This window comes from Rhododendron vialii, chromosome 5a (assembly GCF_030253575.1).
Source record: "Rhododendron vialii isolate Sample 1 chromosome 5a, ASM3025357v1".
Lineage (NCBI taxonomy): Eukaryota > Viridiplantae > Streptophyta > Magnoliopsida > Ericales > Ericaceae > Rhododendron > Rhododendron vialii.
The window spans coordinates 14,191,776-14,209,338 of record NC_080561.1 but is presented as its reverse complement, the minus strand read 5'-3'; the positions used below and the strand labels follow the sequence as shown (position 1 = coordinate 14,209,338).

Genomic DNA, 17,563 nt, shown 5'->3' with positions numbered 1-17,563 from the left:
ATCTTTAGATTAATCTGTTTTAATCTGCTGTGAAACCTATATTTTAAAAAGCTTGTTTTTTTTTTTTTTTTTACTTCTGAAATTACTCCATGTAATTTTTAGTGTACAGAGTAAGCATTTGATGTATTTAGAACAAGTGCATTAGCATAAAAATAAAAAAACAAGAATATCTGATGTATATGTGTTCTGGCATCAAAAATTTAAATCTACATGTATTTTATTTAATTTTTTCGTGTCCCTTACTATATCCATGTCCTCATTTATGTAGAATTGTTGTCTTCATGTCTATATCTATGGCCCACTTATGTGCTTCTTTGAAGCTGGACTAAGCTCTTGGGGAGAGATCAAACCAACTGCGTATGTATGGTAGAGATGTCTTCTTCTTCCTCCCATTCCAATAGCATAAATGAAGGCCCACCTTGCAAATGTGGGATACCGGCACCTATAAGAACTTCAAAAACAGAGGCTAATCAGGAGAGAAGATTCCTAGGTTGTATAAACTATAATGTAATATGCTCTTTTTTTTTTGGTTATTGATTATTTATTCCATGCATTTCTGACTAATGTCATTTTTTGAAAAATTATCCAGCTACCTAGTGCATGTGGTTTCTTCTATTAGATTGACCCCGAAAGGGGCATGGAAAAAGATATGTTGGAAGCTGACAACAAGGATATGTGAAGAAAAATTTCAGTGTTGACCAAAGAGGTGGAAGAAATTACAAGAGAGAATAAAGTGTTGAGAAAAAAGAACGAGAAGCTGACAAAAAAATTACAAGAAGCTGAAGCTCAAGTATTTGACTACGAAATGAAATGCTTGATTATATTAGTTGTATGCATTGTTGTGTGGTTTACGAAGAACATAGTAGTTGTTCCGAACTTGAGGAACTTAAAATACCTGCCGTAGATGATATGAAATACGTTGTAACTGATCCCTTGCTATTTGTTGTATAACTAACTCAACTATGTTGACATTATGTTCAATTGCTAAGGTATGTTGGCACAAATGAAGGAATGAATTCCTTTCTCCCTGTCTTCTTCCTTTTTTTCTCCTTGCTATGGTTGTTCTGCTATTATTTCTGTTATGGCCACTACTTTCATATGGTGTATCCTGCTACTCTGCTGCTTTCTGCTGCTCATTCCAGCAGCTGAACAATTCTGTTTATGCTTACATGTGCTCACGATTTATGTTGCATAGAGAGCACGTAACTATTGCCTCTAGGACACCAAACATCTGTGCTTGCTCAAGTTAAAGCTATTGGTTAAAACTATTACCTCCAGGACACCAAACATCTGTCCTTGCCCTGCTTTCCCCTTTTCTCTTCTACATGACTCATTCTCCAACCCCAAAACAATTCAAAAACAAGTTATGTACACACTCTAGGCATGTAGGCATTAAAAATATATTGGTTTCCAATATAATCAAGTACAGAGAGGTAAAAAGATCTTCATATCTTATAGGAGCTTATACATAGCATCATTCCCTCTCTCTCATACAAATTTTCAAGAACCAAAACCCAAATGTATGAAAAATAATATCTCTTTCAAAAATAAATTACAAATCACACCAAATGTATCAAATTACAGTTCGTTGGTCTTCCAAATGTTCAAATACCACTTCTCTATTGCCTTGCCATTTCCTCCATCTCTATCTTCGCACGTCACCATCTTGTCAACCTCGCGTTTTCCCATCCGGAAACACAACTAACTCATAATATGAAGAAAGCTACAAAATAAAGACCATAAGTATATTCATAAAAATAGTCAATCACATTCAGCCCCTTTTTTTTTTATAAACACTTACATTCATCATCATTGTTAGACATGTTGTCGTCGTCGTCATCATTCAACCTAACATCTTGCGAAGAGCTAAGAAAAAAAGACAACAATGAAAACTTAAACAAGTAAACAAATAAATTGAAATTACAAATGCACAAAGTTAGATGCATAGACGTACATGTTAAGAAGCTTGAGACAATTTCTTTTGTCGTGCGACTACCCCGTTAACCCACAACCATGACATTTCCTACTCTTCTTGAAAGCCTTCTCTTTTCCTTTTTTTAATCACTTACCACAACCATTTGCCCTAACTGGGAGTGGTTCTTTAAAACTACGTTGGCTTCCATGAGAAATACGCATTTCGATACCACTCGATGGACGTGGTTCGCGAGAACTCTTCAATACTACAAGTTCATCCTTCGCGAGTAATAGGTGCTTGGATACCACTTCAGTTCCTTCCTCATCTAGTACATCGTCATCAATCACATTACAAGCAAGTTGGAAGAGACTCTGTCCCCTCACTAAAACCGAATGGTCGCATATTTCTTTCCTAATACTACCCAAGTCATCCATAACTCTGCTCGCTTTTACTGATTGTATCCACCTCCACAAGATGTACTTAGTAGGCAATTCCATAATTTGCATTCTACTAAAGTAAGCCAACATGTGTCGACATGAAATTCCATCAAAGTCAAACATCTTACAACTGCAATTGACAAGGTTTGATGACTTTTCTATTGAAATCTCTCGCCTTCTTGACCCTTCCATATCCGGCCTCTGAACATCCCACAAACACCGATGTTCATCCTCATGTCTTAACGTTACCATATAAGCATTAATTTGAAAGATTTCCTCTTGAAACATATAAAATATGCTCTGTGTATATAATTCACTCATTCTTTTTTCTATGAACGGCGAGGTTTTCAAGACTGCCTTCTCATTTACATCTTTTTGATCCAAATTCAATTTATTATGTCGTATACGTGACAATGCCCTTTCGAACCGCAAAACAAAATCCAACACTGTATTTTCTTTAGGCACGTATCTCTTAAAGAATGCATGAGAAATTTCAGCTCTTTGACTACTTGTCATGTGGGCAGAAAAAATGTGTTTCGTATATGCAGGAATCCATCTGTCACGAATTTCGTACATGGATTGTAACCATTCATTATCGGACAAGTTAAATTTTGCTACCATACCTTTCCATCCTCTATCAAACTCTTCAGGGCTCTTCGAATTCCATAAACATCTTTTGAAATCATCATAATGTTCTTTATAAGATAATGCACTTATCTTTAAAGAAAATTTACTCACAATGTGCCAAATGCAATATCTATGGTGCGCATTTGGAAGAATATTAGCAAATGCTTTTGTCATTGCCAGATCCTGATCAGTTATGATCATTTTGGGCGGGCCTCCTGGCATTTCTTTTAGCCATTCTTTAAAAAGCTACTCAAAAGAATCATTCGATTCATTACATAAGTATCCACAACCAAAAAGCGTAGTCTGCCTATGGTGATTAACTCCTAATATAGAAGCAAAGATCATAGAATAGCGGTTTGTGTTGTAGGTTATATCAAATACCACCACATCCCCAAAATATTGATACGACTTTCTACATGTGGCATCCGCCAAAAAACAATGACTCATCCTCCCCTTATCATCTTTCTCCTTTGTAAAATAAAAAATGGGATTTTGTTGTTGTTCAGTCTCAAAATACTCGTGTAACATATCGGCATCATATCCATCTACACAATTCCTCTCATCCCTATTTTTGTTATAAAGATCTCGTGGTAAAAATCTAACATTTTCAAGACCCCCAGCTTGCAACTCCAAAATACTCATTTGTTGATGGGGTGGCACATTTGCAGCGATGAGATTTCAACAAATGCGATGATGAGATTTCAACAAATGTACCTTCCTCGGGGTCGTAAGAAGGTGTATATGACCCTCAACAAAGTTGGAGACAACAAACCCTTAACCTGACTGGGCTCTCACGACAGCTAATTTTGCATAACATTTCTCTCTAGTCAAACCCCGACGACGTATAGTGGTGGCCTTAGAAATTCTCCTCTCCCCTTCTTTGAAACAAACATAATCCTTCCTAATGGTTTCACCATTTTTATCCGTCTTGCTTGAATTTATTCGCACACTAAATCCAGCATGAAATGCATAATTGTTGTAGAAGTTCTTAGCATCATCTAAGTTGCAAAATTGTTGGTTAATTCTCGGTATCAGTTCATTTTCAACTTGAGGAGTGTAAAGTTTACAAGAATTAGTAAACTCTTCACACGATTGAGATGATGACAGTGAAAGTAGTTGTATATCATCCAAAGTTTGCATTCTAAAAACCAAAAGAAGAATCAATAACTACACCAATTCATTTCTTATGCCTATCCATGTCTATATAAGTAGAGAGGCAGAGAGAGATACCTTGGTGGTGGTGGTCGAAACAAGGGGGTTGGATTGATGCTCACACTATCTTCTTCTTCCATTACTTTTCAATCTGCAACACAACTATGACATTAGCTAACTATCTTCACACTACCATTCTAGTATGCTGAATATGAAGTCACAATATGAGTTCAAAAATGAATCCAAAACCAGTTCCATTTCCATTTTCAGTTCAAAATCTAACTAAGCGAGAAGACAAAAAAGTATATTAGAGTTCTCAAATTTGCGGAGCAGTAACAACCATTAAAACAAGAATTCAAGAAAATATATGAATTGAACTCTGAAAAGGCTCGGAGCATGAAGATGATTGTCAGCATGAATTAGTAACATAAAGAGGAAAAAGATCATCAACATACTACTAGCTCATTTATCCACACAGAGACATACACTTTAAATGCCTATTACTCTTACATTAGCTACACTGGGACACGCATGGATCAACTAATTGAGTCCCAATATTCTAATCTAGTCACAAATAAGAAGCATTTAATCAGGTTTTATCTTCAAATCACAAGGCCATAATACACACCCACGATCATGATCGAGAGATGTCAATTCCCCCCTTTTGAGAAGGCAGTGACACTAATTTTGCACAAGAAGGCGCCAACATCTCTCATCCCCAATTAATTAAGAATAGAGAAATGATTAACAACTTGGGCAATCATGGATAACACACTTAATTTCATCGTGGATGTAGTTTCTTTTACCCTAATCGAGCAAAAAAAAAACCCTAATTTCGAGTAACAGAAAAAACACCCCTAATCGACATGAAAAAAGCCCTAATCGACATGGGGAGAGAGAGAACGAGCCAGAGAGAGAGAGAGAAAGAGAGAGCGCCCGCCTAAATACCCCATCTGGTTTGAACCGTTATGCCCAAATTTCTGGTACGAAACAGATCGAGAGAGAAAGATACCAGTCGTTCGTCGTTCGTTCTTCTCTTCAGTCCAGTTCTTCTTCTTCAATCTTCTTCTTTTTTGTGTTTCTACTTTTACAGCAAGAAAGAAATAGGGTCACGGGTTTCATCGAGATTCGAGATTCGACAGAGAAATAGCGAGAGATAGAGAGTGTGAGAGAGATACCTTGGTGTGTTCGTCGTCGTCGTAGTGCATCAGGCTTGGGTCTGGTTCGTCGTCGTTCCTCTCTCTCTCTCTCTCTCTCTCTCTCTCTCTCTCTACATGTCTGAAGAAAATGAGCTGGGTGTTGATAAGGCGCATGGGAAGTCAAGAGAACCATTTTTTATTACCCAGCCGTTGGATTAAATCCAACGGCTTAGATGGGAGGTGTGGACCAAAGCTCCCATCCAGGAATCCTGACCAGATCACAACTCTCTGTGTGTGTGTGTGCGCGCGTGTGTGTGTGTGTATATATATATATATATATATATATATATATATAAAAATAATATTTCAGCAGTCAATTACCGAAAATATGTATATTAGTTTTGTTATACTCTAGCTTGGCAATTAATTACCTAATTGTGTATACATTTTCGACATCTAGTTATCGAAATTCATACTTGTTTTCAAAAGGACTTTTCGTTCACTAGAGTTCTTCAGTTAGTTATCGAATTGTGTATACAATGTCAACATCTAGTTACCGAAATTGATACTTGTTTTAAATAGCTAATTACCGAAATGTATATACATAGGACTTTTCGTATACAGTTCGGCAGAGGACGATAAGAATGGCGGTGGTGTAGTGGAGTTCTGGATTTGGTGGTGGTGGATATGGCAGGTTGTGATGGAGATAGCGGAGGCATGGACAGAGGGGAGGTGGCTGGCTATGGAGGATTTGGGGCAATGGCTATGGAGGAAGAGAGAAGAAGGGCTTTGTTTTGGAAACATCGAGGGATAGGACAGGAGAAAAGAAGGGATTTGTTTCGATTTTAGGATGGATTTTGTTTTGATTTTCGGGTGAAAAGTCTTATTTGAGGGATAGTGTAGGTGGTTTAAGAGGAAAAGGTGCATATTGGGAAGTTTAAGTGAATTTTATGGGTTATATGGGGTAAATTTTATTTTAAATATATGGGTGGCAGGTTAAGTGAAAGCAACAGGTTATTGGAGAAAATAGAAGGCTGCGAATAGCGGCCCCATTAAGCATTTGTTTAAAATATGGTAAATTACTTAAATAGTCCCTATAGTTTGATCTTTGTGTCACTTTGGTTTCTACTATTTCAATTGACTCGATTTTAACCCTACAGTTTCAATTCTGTGTCAATTAAGGACAATAGATAACTTCCATTATCTCCCACTAACGGAACTCATTTGGAAAATTACAATTGACCCCCTTTAGTTTGGATTTAATGCAAATTAACCCCTTGTCATTTAGAAACTACTACACAACCTTGTGTAATTTGTGTACTAAAGTGCATCGTTTCATTGATAAATGTATGAGACAAAGTTACCTTTTGTATCTTATTCTCTTTCTCTTTCCTCTCTCATCTATACATGTAAACACATTCGTTTAATGTATTTTTTGTATATCCATATGATGAAGATACTAATTGAATCGCTTATCAACCTAATCAAATCATAAATCTCCATAATCTCATTCCTTTGAAAAAAATGTCAAAATTTCTTTAATTTTTCAACCGATCATCTAACTTTTTTATCTGATTGATGGTACTTTGTTAGCCTCACAAACAAACCATTTTTTCTTTTTTAGTTTTGCATTAAGTCTTAAAAAATATTTTTCTCCTCGACTAGAGGTGAAAAAAGAAAGAAAAATATGAACCAAACTGAAAAAAAATTAGAAAAAAAGCTCTATGTGTTGAATTAGTTTTTGCTTCAATGAACTTTTTTTTTGTATGATTTTGGACATAATTTTTTATTTTTTCCATTCCTCTTGTCCAGATAAATAAATAATCTAAGAAAATTGACTCAAAACTAACAAAAGTTAAAAATAAAACAAGAACTAAATAGAATTATGATAATTTAAGATTTAGTTATATTGATAAGAGATTGACTTAGTATCTTCATCTGTATGTTATAAAATTATACATTAATTGTATGTGGTTACATGTGCACAAGAGTGAAAAGATAAAAGGATGATATAAGAGGATAATATGGTCTTTGTACATTTATCATTAACAGATGTAATGGTATACTAGTACACAAATTACATGGGACCGTGTTGTAGTTTTTAATTGACAATAGGTCAATTCACACAAAGCCCAAACTACATGGGGTCAAGTATAATTTGTCTAGTGGAAACCATTAGTGGGATCTAGGGCTGCAAATGAATCGAGCCGCTCGCGAACAGCTCGACTCACTACCCAAACGAACGAGCTCGAGCTAATTTATAGAGCTCATTTCATAAACGAGCCGAGCTCAAGTCAACTAATGCTTGGCTCGTATGGGCTCGCGAGCCTATATATACACACACACACACACACATGTATGTATGTATGTATGTATATATGGGGGTGGTTCCGGGAACCGCTTAAAAAACCTCTAAAAAAACAGCCCACCTCAGCCCTCCATTTCAAGGGCTGAGATTAAATCCCGCATTTCTCCCCTAAAGCTAAAAACACGCAGCCCCCTTCTCCTCCCTTCTCAACGTCTGCTAATCTCGTCCAACCTCGCAGCCCCCACCCCCTCCAGCGCCCTCCACTCCAACCGACGAGGTCCGATCGACGAGCCCCTGTCGCCAACGACCACCCACCACCACGCACCGACGACCTTCTTTCTCTGCTCGAGGTAACGCTTTGCCTCCAGCGACCTCCACCACCATTAGGCTTTCTCTCGCACGGTTAGAACCTTCAAAGCAGACACACTACCAAGGTCTCTCTCTCTCTCTCTCTCTCTCTCTCTCTCTCTCTCTCTCTCATTAGCCCTATTAATCTTCTCTATACTTGAATCTTTCCTATTAATCAGTTTGCCCTAATTTTGAGTTTCTTTTTTGATCTGTGAATGAGAACACTAGGCTGTGAATACTGCTTGTCCAGGGCTAGTGCTTGTGCCATAACTCAGTGGATCTAAACATATTGCACACAAATTCTGCCACAAGAAACATAAGCATAAGGTCATGCGGAACTAAAATGTGGAAACCCCAGTAAAAAAAAAGATTTTTTTTCCGTAGAGGTTTAGTCAAAGGCATGATTGGAACCTGAAAAGAATAGGTCATTGAAAATTTTAAAACCTATAAGCTCTTTCATTAGAAGTATGCCGGCCTACTGTTCATGGTATAGAAAATCTAGTCATGCATCATGTCAATTTGGTGATGAACAAAACTTTATCCGAATTTATCATTAAAGGATAAGAACAAGTGTTTTAATCCAAGCCCGTTTGTTTGTTGAGCTGTTACCCTTCCTCGCAGAGTTCATTGGGAAGTGAAAGCAGATAGTTGAGCATTTGAACTTCATGTTAATAGATATTGTAGGATATGGATATTGTAGGATATGGGCCATATGGCATAAGCTTTCTATTCTATTAAAAATTAGGGCTTTTGAAAACCTGGACATGGATGAAGGCATTATTGTATTCTACTTGATGGCGTGTTGTGGTTTTCTTTGAACTACTTTGTCATAGAGAAGTTGATGAACATACATTTGTTGGACATATTCTGTCACTAAACCATACAAGGAATTACTCCCAACTAAGTGAGGATGGTGGCAGTGTGAGACGTTTTTTCTGTTCCACATTGAACTCTTTTTAAAGTAGTGTTGTTCAATCCTCTAGTTTCCATTCTGCTACTGCTGCAACCACCTTTCTGTGATCTGCTTCGTTTGTGGTCTTGAAACTATATTAAAGTATGTCAGTGAACTGATTTCCTTTTGATTAGTGGAATTTGTTTTTTTGATATTTTTGTCTGAAGTTTCCTTGAATTTGGTCTCCATGTTTTTACTTTTTCTATTTCTCTCGTTTAATCACTCGTATGTTTCTGTTTCCTTTTACAGTTGGGGTAATAACATTGTCTGGGAATCCAGTCCCTTGACTGCAGACCTCGAGTGGAAGCAAATTGTGAAATGGATTATGAAATCAAACACAGAGGAACTGATGGCTCTAACATAGAAATTAAAGAGTGCGCTCTAGTATGGCATCATCAGGATGCTGATCCTACAAGCTAAGGAATTGTTGGATCATTTGACAGGAGTATTGTCAAATGTGGACCTGATCCTACAAGCTCATGAATTTATGGTGAAGACAAGCGAAGATGTGAGCATCATCAAGTTTTTTGATCTTCATCAAATATGGACCTGGCTTAGAAGTTTTATTTTATAACTTGTACTCAGATGATGAATTTTGTACAAAGATGTAGAGAGATGAATTTTGTAACTTGTACTCAGATGATGTAACTTGTACAAAGATAAATTTTCTTCTACTAGTTTGTACAACTTCAGTTTTTGTTTTGGTGATAGCATTTGGTTATATGATTTTTGTTGTGAATGGATTAACTTGGCAATGAGAAATGTCCAACGTGGGCTTGTGCGTAACTTGATGTTGTTATTGTTGTATTGACTGAGGTGCGAGATGTCGAGCTAGGACCAAAAAGAGGGGAGACTCTGCCCAAATTTTTTCAGAACCTACCTTTGTGGACGGACACGACACGGACACGAGCACTCCAAAAACTCAATTTCAACACTCCAAAAACTCAATTTTTCAGCATCTAATCATGAAGCAAGTGTTCAAGCCAAAAAAAAAAAAAAAAAAAACCAAGTTTGAGATCCCAATATTTTTTTTTTATTGGCAACAAAATTTATTATAAACTCGACAAAGAGTAAATGCATCTTGAGGTTGAAAGAGCAAGCAGCAAAGCAGATGAGATTGATGAAATCCAATATGAAGTTCATCTTCCATTTTCCGTTCTATACTCATGTATTCTTCATATCTTTCACTTTTTATAGCTTTCCTAAGGGAACATGAGTTTAAATCCACTAACAAATTACTAGCAAGTTTGAGATCCCAATATTACTAGCAAGTAAATGGTAAATGGACACGACACGATACAGATACGACAGGATACAGATACTCAAACACCAATTGTTACATGTCAATACCAAGTGTAAAGATTCAATCTTTCTTACATTCAATTCCATCCCAAAAACATATCCATAAACAGAACTTTCATTTAACCTAAAAACTTGTCCATCCCATTACATTCAATTCCAAACTAAAAGCACAATAATTACATTACATTACTAAACAAAGCCAACATGCCAAAATACTCCAAGATCATTCTGAGCAATCTGAGTCTTCTTCTTGGTCACTATCTGAGCCTTCCACTTCCTCTTCTAAGTCTATTGATAAAATTGAGAATTAAAAAAAATATAAGATTAGTAAATAAGAATATCTATGTCAATAAGAAAAATAGAATTAGTAATTGAGTTACCTTTGTTAGTTTTACGCATTGGATTTGAATGACAACTTCTCTTATCATGTCCAAATTGAAAGCACATGTGACACTTTCCTTTCTTCTTATTTAATGACATCTCAATACCGCTTTTTAATCTTTCCGACTGTGTAGAAGCGGCTTTGCCCTTGACATCCTTTTTCCTACCCTTGCAAATTGAGATGTTCGGATCCAAAAGTAATATCTGAGACGGCGACGGCTCGATAAATTTCTCATTATCTTTTTCAACACAAATTTCAATTGGAGACACCTTAGAAACTTCTTGGATCTTCTCGAATAAAGCATTCATACCTTCAATAAAAATAGTGTATGCCTCATTTGATGGGGCGGCTAAACAAGCCAATTTGGTAGCTTCTTGACACATATGGCTAAGTCTTAATGCCTTAGATTTTTCTTTGCCGTCGTCATGCACCAATCCTTGGGAATCAATTATCCTAAATTTGTTGGCCTTTTGCCTCCATCGTGGAAGATTAAAATGTTCCAGTATTTCATCAATGTCTAGTCGGACAAACACTTTCAAAATGTGTACACACAATATCCCAACAAACTCAAATTGTTGGCATTCACACTTACCCTCATAGGTTTGTGAATCCAATGTCACTTCGAACTTTTCAAGTTCATCATCTTTTGACTTCACTACGAAAGATTGAAAACCATTGTCATTTCTCACATTTTCAACTTTGTAGTGAAAGACTTTACTCCATTCTTCCTTGAATTTGTTGAAGACGTTTCTAGTATACACTTTTCCCGCATGCTTCAACAAAAACTCATGGTCATTAACAATCCGAAACTTATGTTCGGACTCAAAATCTTCATCATTTTCCCTTTTCACAATCCTACTCAAGGCTTTCTCATACTTCACCACAAATTCTTTGAGATTTGACGTGTGAGTTACAAAACCATCAAAAAATGAGTTGATGCCCTCACTACGTCCGGTAGTATTCATACCGGCGAAGAATGTACCACAATTATAAACGGGTACCCATGATTCTCGAATATCAAATAACCCTTGAAGCCATTGGTTGCTATCTAACCCATTTTCCTTCATCAATAACATCCATCTCTTTTCAAAATCCTCTTTCTTGTATGTCCTCCTAATACATTCTTTCATATCCTTCTTGAATTTTGATCTCTTGTAGTACACTTGTGACAACTTTTCAATAAATTTCTTCTTAATATGCCAAAGACATAGACGATGATGGGTGTTGGGAAAGACCTTGGCAATAGCTCCTTTCATTCCCAAGTCTTGGTCAGTGATGATAGAAGTTGGAGGTCGTCCTCCCATAGCGTCAAGCCATGCCTTAAACAACCATACAAACGTCGTCTCTGTCTCATCTTGTAAAAGTGCACATCCAAACTGTATCGACTGCATGTGATAGTTTACTTGTAACAGCCTTGATTTTTGGAAGGTAAAAATTTTGTTAAATATTTGAATTTTATTTGAATTACTTATTTTTACTTTCAGTAATCCGTCGTAATTAGATTCTAGTCCTTCGGGGCCAATCGAATTAGATTCCAACCGACTACTTGGAGGAACCGAGCAACCAAACTCACCTAATTACTAGATGAACCTTTTGCCTTTACCCTTTGGTCAATAAAAGTTAGGGTAATCTTTGTCCATTGGACAATAGGCCTCTCATTAATATATTTTGATAAGTACAAAGATATAGTATTATATATGTTTTAAACACATGTGCAAGTACATATATGCATTGTTTATTGGGGATTCTCCCACCCTTCTATTATCCATTGGTTATTAACCACAAGGGAAATTATTACCCATTGGGTAATAGCCTTAATCTTCCAACAAAGTACAAGGCTTTGTTTTAATAATCAAGATTTGGATTTCTCATGTACTTTTATGCATTAAAATATTGGGGTATATCTAAACCCTAGATTTCCAAAGTACTTTATTGAATAAAATAGTACAAGTACCTTATTATTATTTTAATGGGGAGAATCCTAGCCTATTATTTAATTGGGGTACTTGGTACCACTTCTATATTTAAATATTGAGCATTTGTACATGTGTATCAATACCCTAGATTTGCAAAAAGTACAATATCTATTAGTTTAATCAAACATGTGTTTAACTAGGATTCTTTAATGGTTATTAGATTTGGGAAAATCTAGTACTTGTACCTTTATATATATATAGTGTACTTGAGAGAGAGAGAGAGAGAGAGAGAGAGAGAGAGAGAGAGAGGAAGGAAGAAAGAGAGAGATTTGGTTGTACCACCTTTGATCACCATGATCTTCTTACATCTTTGAAATCTATGGGTGTATCTTTCTTCCTAGCCAAAAATCTACCTCTCCATTGTACTTCTATTATTGTTTAAAGACCAAATCTTGTACAATTTATCCTTTCTCTCCATCAAATCTTCCAAATCTTCCATAATCAAATCTTTGGTACAAATCTTAGCTATGCAAGCCTAGGGTTAGGCCTTGATCTTCCAAGATTGCATGACAAGTGTCAAAATTTGAGGTATGGAGAGAGAAGGGGGGGCCGGCCTTGAGAGAGGAGAGAGAGCCAAAGTTTTGGCTATAAATAGAGCCATTCCCATGCCATTTCAACTCACACCTTCCATTCTTCAACTTCTCTCTCTAGAAATCCTTTGTTCTTGCTTTGTTCTTCTTGTTCTTGAGTTCTTCTTGTGTTCTTCAAGAAACTCATCCAAAGCCACTACTAAACCGCCACTCGACCACCCTCCGATCCAAAAAGCTTAAATAGTTTAGTCAAGATTAGGTTTCGAGAGAGACCTTTCTCTTTCGAAGCTACCGGAGACCACCGTAGGAAGTTACTCCATCCGACCACCGATTACCGTCCGTAATCCGCCTAGAACGGTAAGGAATTCCTTACTTACTTACTCAAGTATAACGTTGTTGTTTTGAATTTCTAAGAAAGAACGGTTTTCGAAAGTTAAAACGTCACCATGTGAATCAAAGTATTCGTATTTTGATATTTCAAGGAGTATGAGTTTGTATACATGAATTGATTGTGTTACTTGTGGTATATTATAGAGTTGGATGATCTTGTTAGAATGTTTCATGCTTACTTTTGTCCTACTGCGGAGTCTTTGCATGTAAACGAGACAAGAGAACCGAGAAAGTAAAAACATGGCACCTAGGGTGTGATTAATGAAAGGAAATGTTTTCCGATGAAGGAAATATTTTTGAAACTACATTATGACCGGTTTTGGTGGCATAATGTGAGTTGGGTGTGTGTGTTCCAATGGGAATTCGTAGCAGCGGAACCATTGTGAGGATGTGTGTGTTCCAATGGGAATCCGGAATAGCGGAACCATTGTGAGGTTGTGTGTGTTCCAATGGAAATTCGGAATAGCGGAACCATTGTGAGGTTGTGTGCATTCCCATGGGAACCCGGACCGGCAGAACCATGGTGAGGTATGGCTTGGTTATCCGCGGAGAGGAGCCAATGCAAATTTTGTGTGCCAATGAAAACCCGGTGCGGCGGAACCATTGTGAGGATACTCGGGAACCCGGAACGGCGGAACCGAGGTTGGGTGTGTAAAAATGATTTTTGAAATGATGATATGGTAAACGAGAAATGGAAAATGGTGACACGGTCTACGACGAGTCGCGTAGGAGAAACTCAAAAAATCATTGACACCAACGATAGTTTGAATAGCGAATGTGGATGTGTTATTGTTACTGTCTGTTGGATATGATCTATTGTTTGTAAGTTATGGGTTAGCGGGTATGGGTTTGTTCTGCTGAGCTTTCGTAGCTCATGGTGTTACCTTTAGTGACCCTGACATATTATACTGATGGCGACGTCGGTATAATGTTGATGGCGACGTCGGTATAATGTGTCAGACTTTGTAGATGAATAGGGTAAGTTGTGCACCTTGGAGGCTTTCGGAGCCGAAGAGCTGGCAAGGATGGAGGAGCAGGCGGAGCTGTAGTTAGGAACCTTAGTTACCCACCCTTATGTAATAAAAGTACTATTGTGAGTATTATGATGTAATAAGAGCCAGACTCTATTTTGAAGTTGCAATAAAATTGTCTATTTAACGTACCCAAAATTGGGGGCGTTACATTACTCCTATAAATGGTGCGAAAGGCATAGCATACTTATTTGTTCGATATGTTGTGTCAAACGTGACCACATCTCCAAAATAACGGTATGCCATACGAGATCGAGAATCCACCCAAAAAAAATTTACTGCCCTCCCACTTTCATCACATTGAATCGCATAAAAAAATTGTGGATTCTGTGCTTGTTTGTCCTTAAAGTAGTCAAGAACTGATTGTGCATCGCCACAATCTAGGTCTCTATGCTTCACATTCCTCAAGTGATTGTAGTAGTCCCTATTATCAAAGCCAATGTACTCACCACCAAAAATTGAAGGAACTTTCAAAATATCTATATTTTCTTTATGAAATGTCTCAGTCAAATCCTTAACTGCTTTTGGCATGTTTCGATTTGACTTCATTTTCATCCTCTTACTTGTAGTCACTAGTGGGTGGTTGTGACTTTCATCGAAATCTGTTACTTTCTATTTGCAATTCCATTTGTCATGCATAATCCGCAAATAAGCTTTACATCCACATTTAACGGTTGAACAATTTCTAACTCTTTTCTTTGATATCGCCTTCTCCTCTTCATCTACCGCATCCACATTTAACGATTGAACACCCTCCTGCTGATTTTTTGCAGCATATTTTCATTCTTTTGTGCAAACAAATTGCACCTTAGTGACTTCATTCGACCTATTTCGTCCTTTTTTGAATCCCGAGTACGAATCCAAAACCCATTTTCTCGACCATAACATTCATAGCAATTTCGTGCTTCTTCAATTGTCTCAAAATACATCCCAATTGTTGGTGTTTTAAACCCTTCCACATTGTTATTTGGAGTTTCGATATCCCTAACTTCTACATCATTTAAAGCCTCTAACTCCATTGTTCACCATTCAATTGCCTGCAAAAAGGAAAGTAGTATCCATTACAAAGATACACATACATATCATACCTGAGGACATTTCAGGTTATCTCCAACCACGATGCCCACTATTTGTCCACTCTCCATATGTCAAACTATTAAACAAATAAAGTGATGCAACCAGAATTATAATTAGAGGAGGGTGTCAACCTTTCAGCAATCATCTTAAGGATAGAAGAGTGGTCACAACAGATATTGCACAGCACACATGGTTTCAAGACCTTGAGATTTACAAAAAAAAGTGATCAGGGAATTTTTTACCCTAAGTTTCTTCCCTTTACTTCAAATTTTGAAAATCAAAATTCTACAACAGTTTTGCTTTTTTCCTTATAAATTAGAACTCCACCAATAGACTAATGGAACTGAGGGAGATTCTATTCGCACTTCGAAAAATTTTCACGGATTAAGCCAATCATGTACCAATGATTAGCAAACAATCAAAACCCTAATTTTTGAATTAAGGGCTTTTCTTTCAAGAAACTCAATTTATGGTGGAGGCCAAGAACTCAACAATCAGTTCAAGGAAGGGGGGGGAGAGAGAGAGAGAGCTTGTTCTAACCATGCAAGAGAGAGCCCGGCGGTGGTGACGGTCGCCAGAGGTGGTGGGTCGTTCGTCGGCGGTGGCAGTGGTGGGGTCGTCAGTCCGAGTGGGGGGCGCTGGAGGAGTGGTGAGCTATCAGTGGGACGAGATTAGGGTGGAGAGGAGAAGTTTGCAGCGTGTTTTTTTGTTGCAGGAGTGGAGTGGATGATTTAATCTCAGCCCTTGAAATGGAGGGCTGAGATGGGCTGTTTTTTTAGAGGTTTATTAAGCGGTTCCCGGAACCGCCCCTATATATATATATACATTTCAAAATCTTTCATTTTTTAAAATTCAAATTCAAATCAAAAGTTACTTTAAAACTTGGAAACTGCCACATGTTATCAAGCACGTGCAGCACACAGTTTGTGTTGACTAGAGTGGAGTAGCAGCTTTATGGGAAATCACTTGCCTCTTAAGCCTTATTCTTCCGATGTGGGACTAGAGTTGTGCAAAGGAAAGTCTCTTCTTCTTTAGTCCCACATCGCTTGCCCAAGAAAACTGAAGGCAAAGTGTACTCTATAAGTAAAGCTCTCATTTTCCTCTAGTGCTAAGCTGCGGCGCTTGAAAAGCTGCTCCTTACTGAGCAACAACGAGCCGAGCTTGAGCTGCCATTAAGGTTTACGAGCTCGAGCTCAAGAATCATGGCTCGTCACGAGCTCGAGCCGAGCCTGAACACGTTAAAACTCAGCTCGGCTCGTTTGCAGCCCTGGTGGGAGCTAACGAAAGTTATCTATTGTCCTTAATTGGCACGAAATCGAAACTACAAGACTAAAATTGAGTCAATTGAAAAAGCTGGGACCAAAGTGACCCAAAAATCAAACTACAGTGATCATTTAAGTAATTTACCCTGTACAATAATATCAATTTTAAAAACAACAATAGGGACAAAGTTGATAACTAATGTTATAAAATTAAGACACATAATAGAAGAAATGTGCAGAAAAATAAACAATATACTGGACATAATATGTATATGAAATTAGTCTTGCCAAAACTATTGAGATCGATCTTCCAGACCAATCAAATTCATATAACTTTCTTTTTCGTTTCCTCTATTGTCACTTCTCATTTCTCTATATCAGTGTGTCTATCCTATGCATGATTACAAAGGTTTATATAGAGGAAAAGAAGAAGAGAAGAACGGGGGAGATGGCTCCATCACATTTATGTTTTTCCCCAACCATTATCTACACTATTGTACCATGGTCATCCACAAAAGACTTTCATAACACTCTTCTTGGATGACCACAAACATAGAATCTGCCTCATTAAAATCTTACCCAAGAAAACCAATGGAAAAAATCTTTGATGAAGGAAAAAGAGTATAGTATTATTTGCCTCATTAAAACCTTAATGAGGAAAACCAGCGAGATAAAATCTTAGACAAAGGGAAAATAGTACAATCTACATATCAACATCACGTCACTTGATTGGCA

The 17,563-nt window shown here is 37.3% G+C and overlaps 1 protein-coding gene and 2 long non-coding RNA genes across 3 annotated transcripts; 1 reads left to right on the top strand and 2 right to left on the bottom strand.

The window, feature by feature from the left end:
- Positions 1-248: 248 nt before the first annotated feature.
- Positions 249-1,020, top strand: LOC131326699 (uncharacterized). The gene is made up of 2 exons (XR_009200083.1): positions 249-507; positions 590-1,020. It is a non-coding gene; the product is annotated as an uncharacterized LOC131326699 (long non-coding RNA).
- Positions 1,021-1,384: 364 nt separating this feature from the next.
- Positions 1,385-4,533, bottom strand: LOC131326748 (uncharacterized). The gene is made up of 2 exons (XR_009200106.1): positions 4,210-4,533; positions 1,385-1,866 (listed from the first exon to the last, which is right to left on the bottom strand). It is a non-coding gene; the product is annotated as an uncharacterized LOC131326748 (long non-coding RNA).
- Positions 4,534-10,403: 5,870 nt separating this feature from the next.
- LOC131327609 (protein FAR1-RELATED SEQUENCE 5-like) lies at positions 10,404-11,953 on the bottom strand. Its single transcript, XM_058360758.1, has 2 exons — positions 10,561-11,953; positions 10,404-10,468 (listed from the first exon to the last, which is right to left on the bottom strand). The coding sequence occupies exons 1-2, from the start codon at positions 11,951-11,953 to the stop codon at positions 10,404-10,406; spliced, it is 1,458 nt and encodes a 485-aa protein (XP_058216741.1).
- Between the last annotated feature and the right edge of the window lie 5,610 nt (positions 11,954-17,563).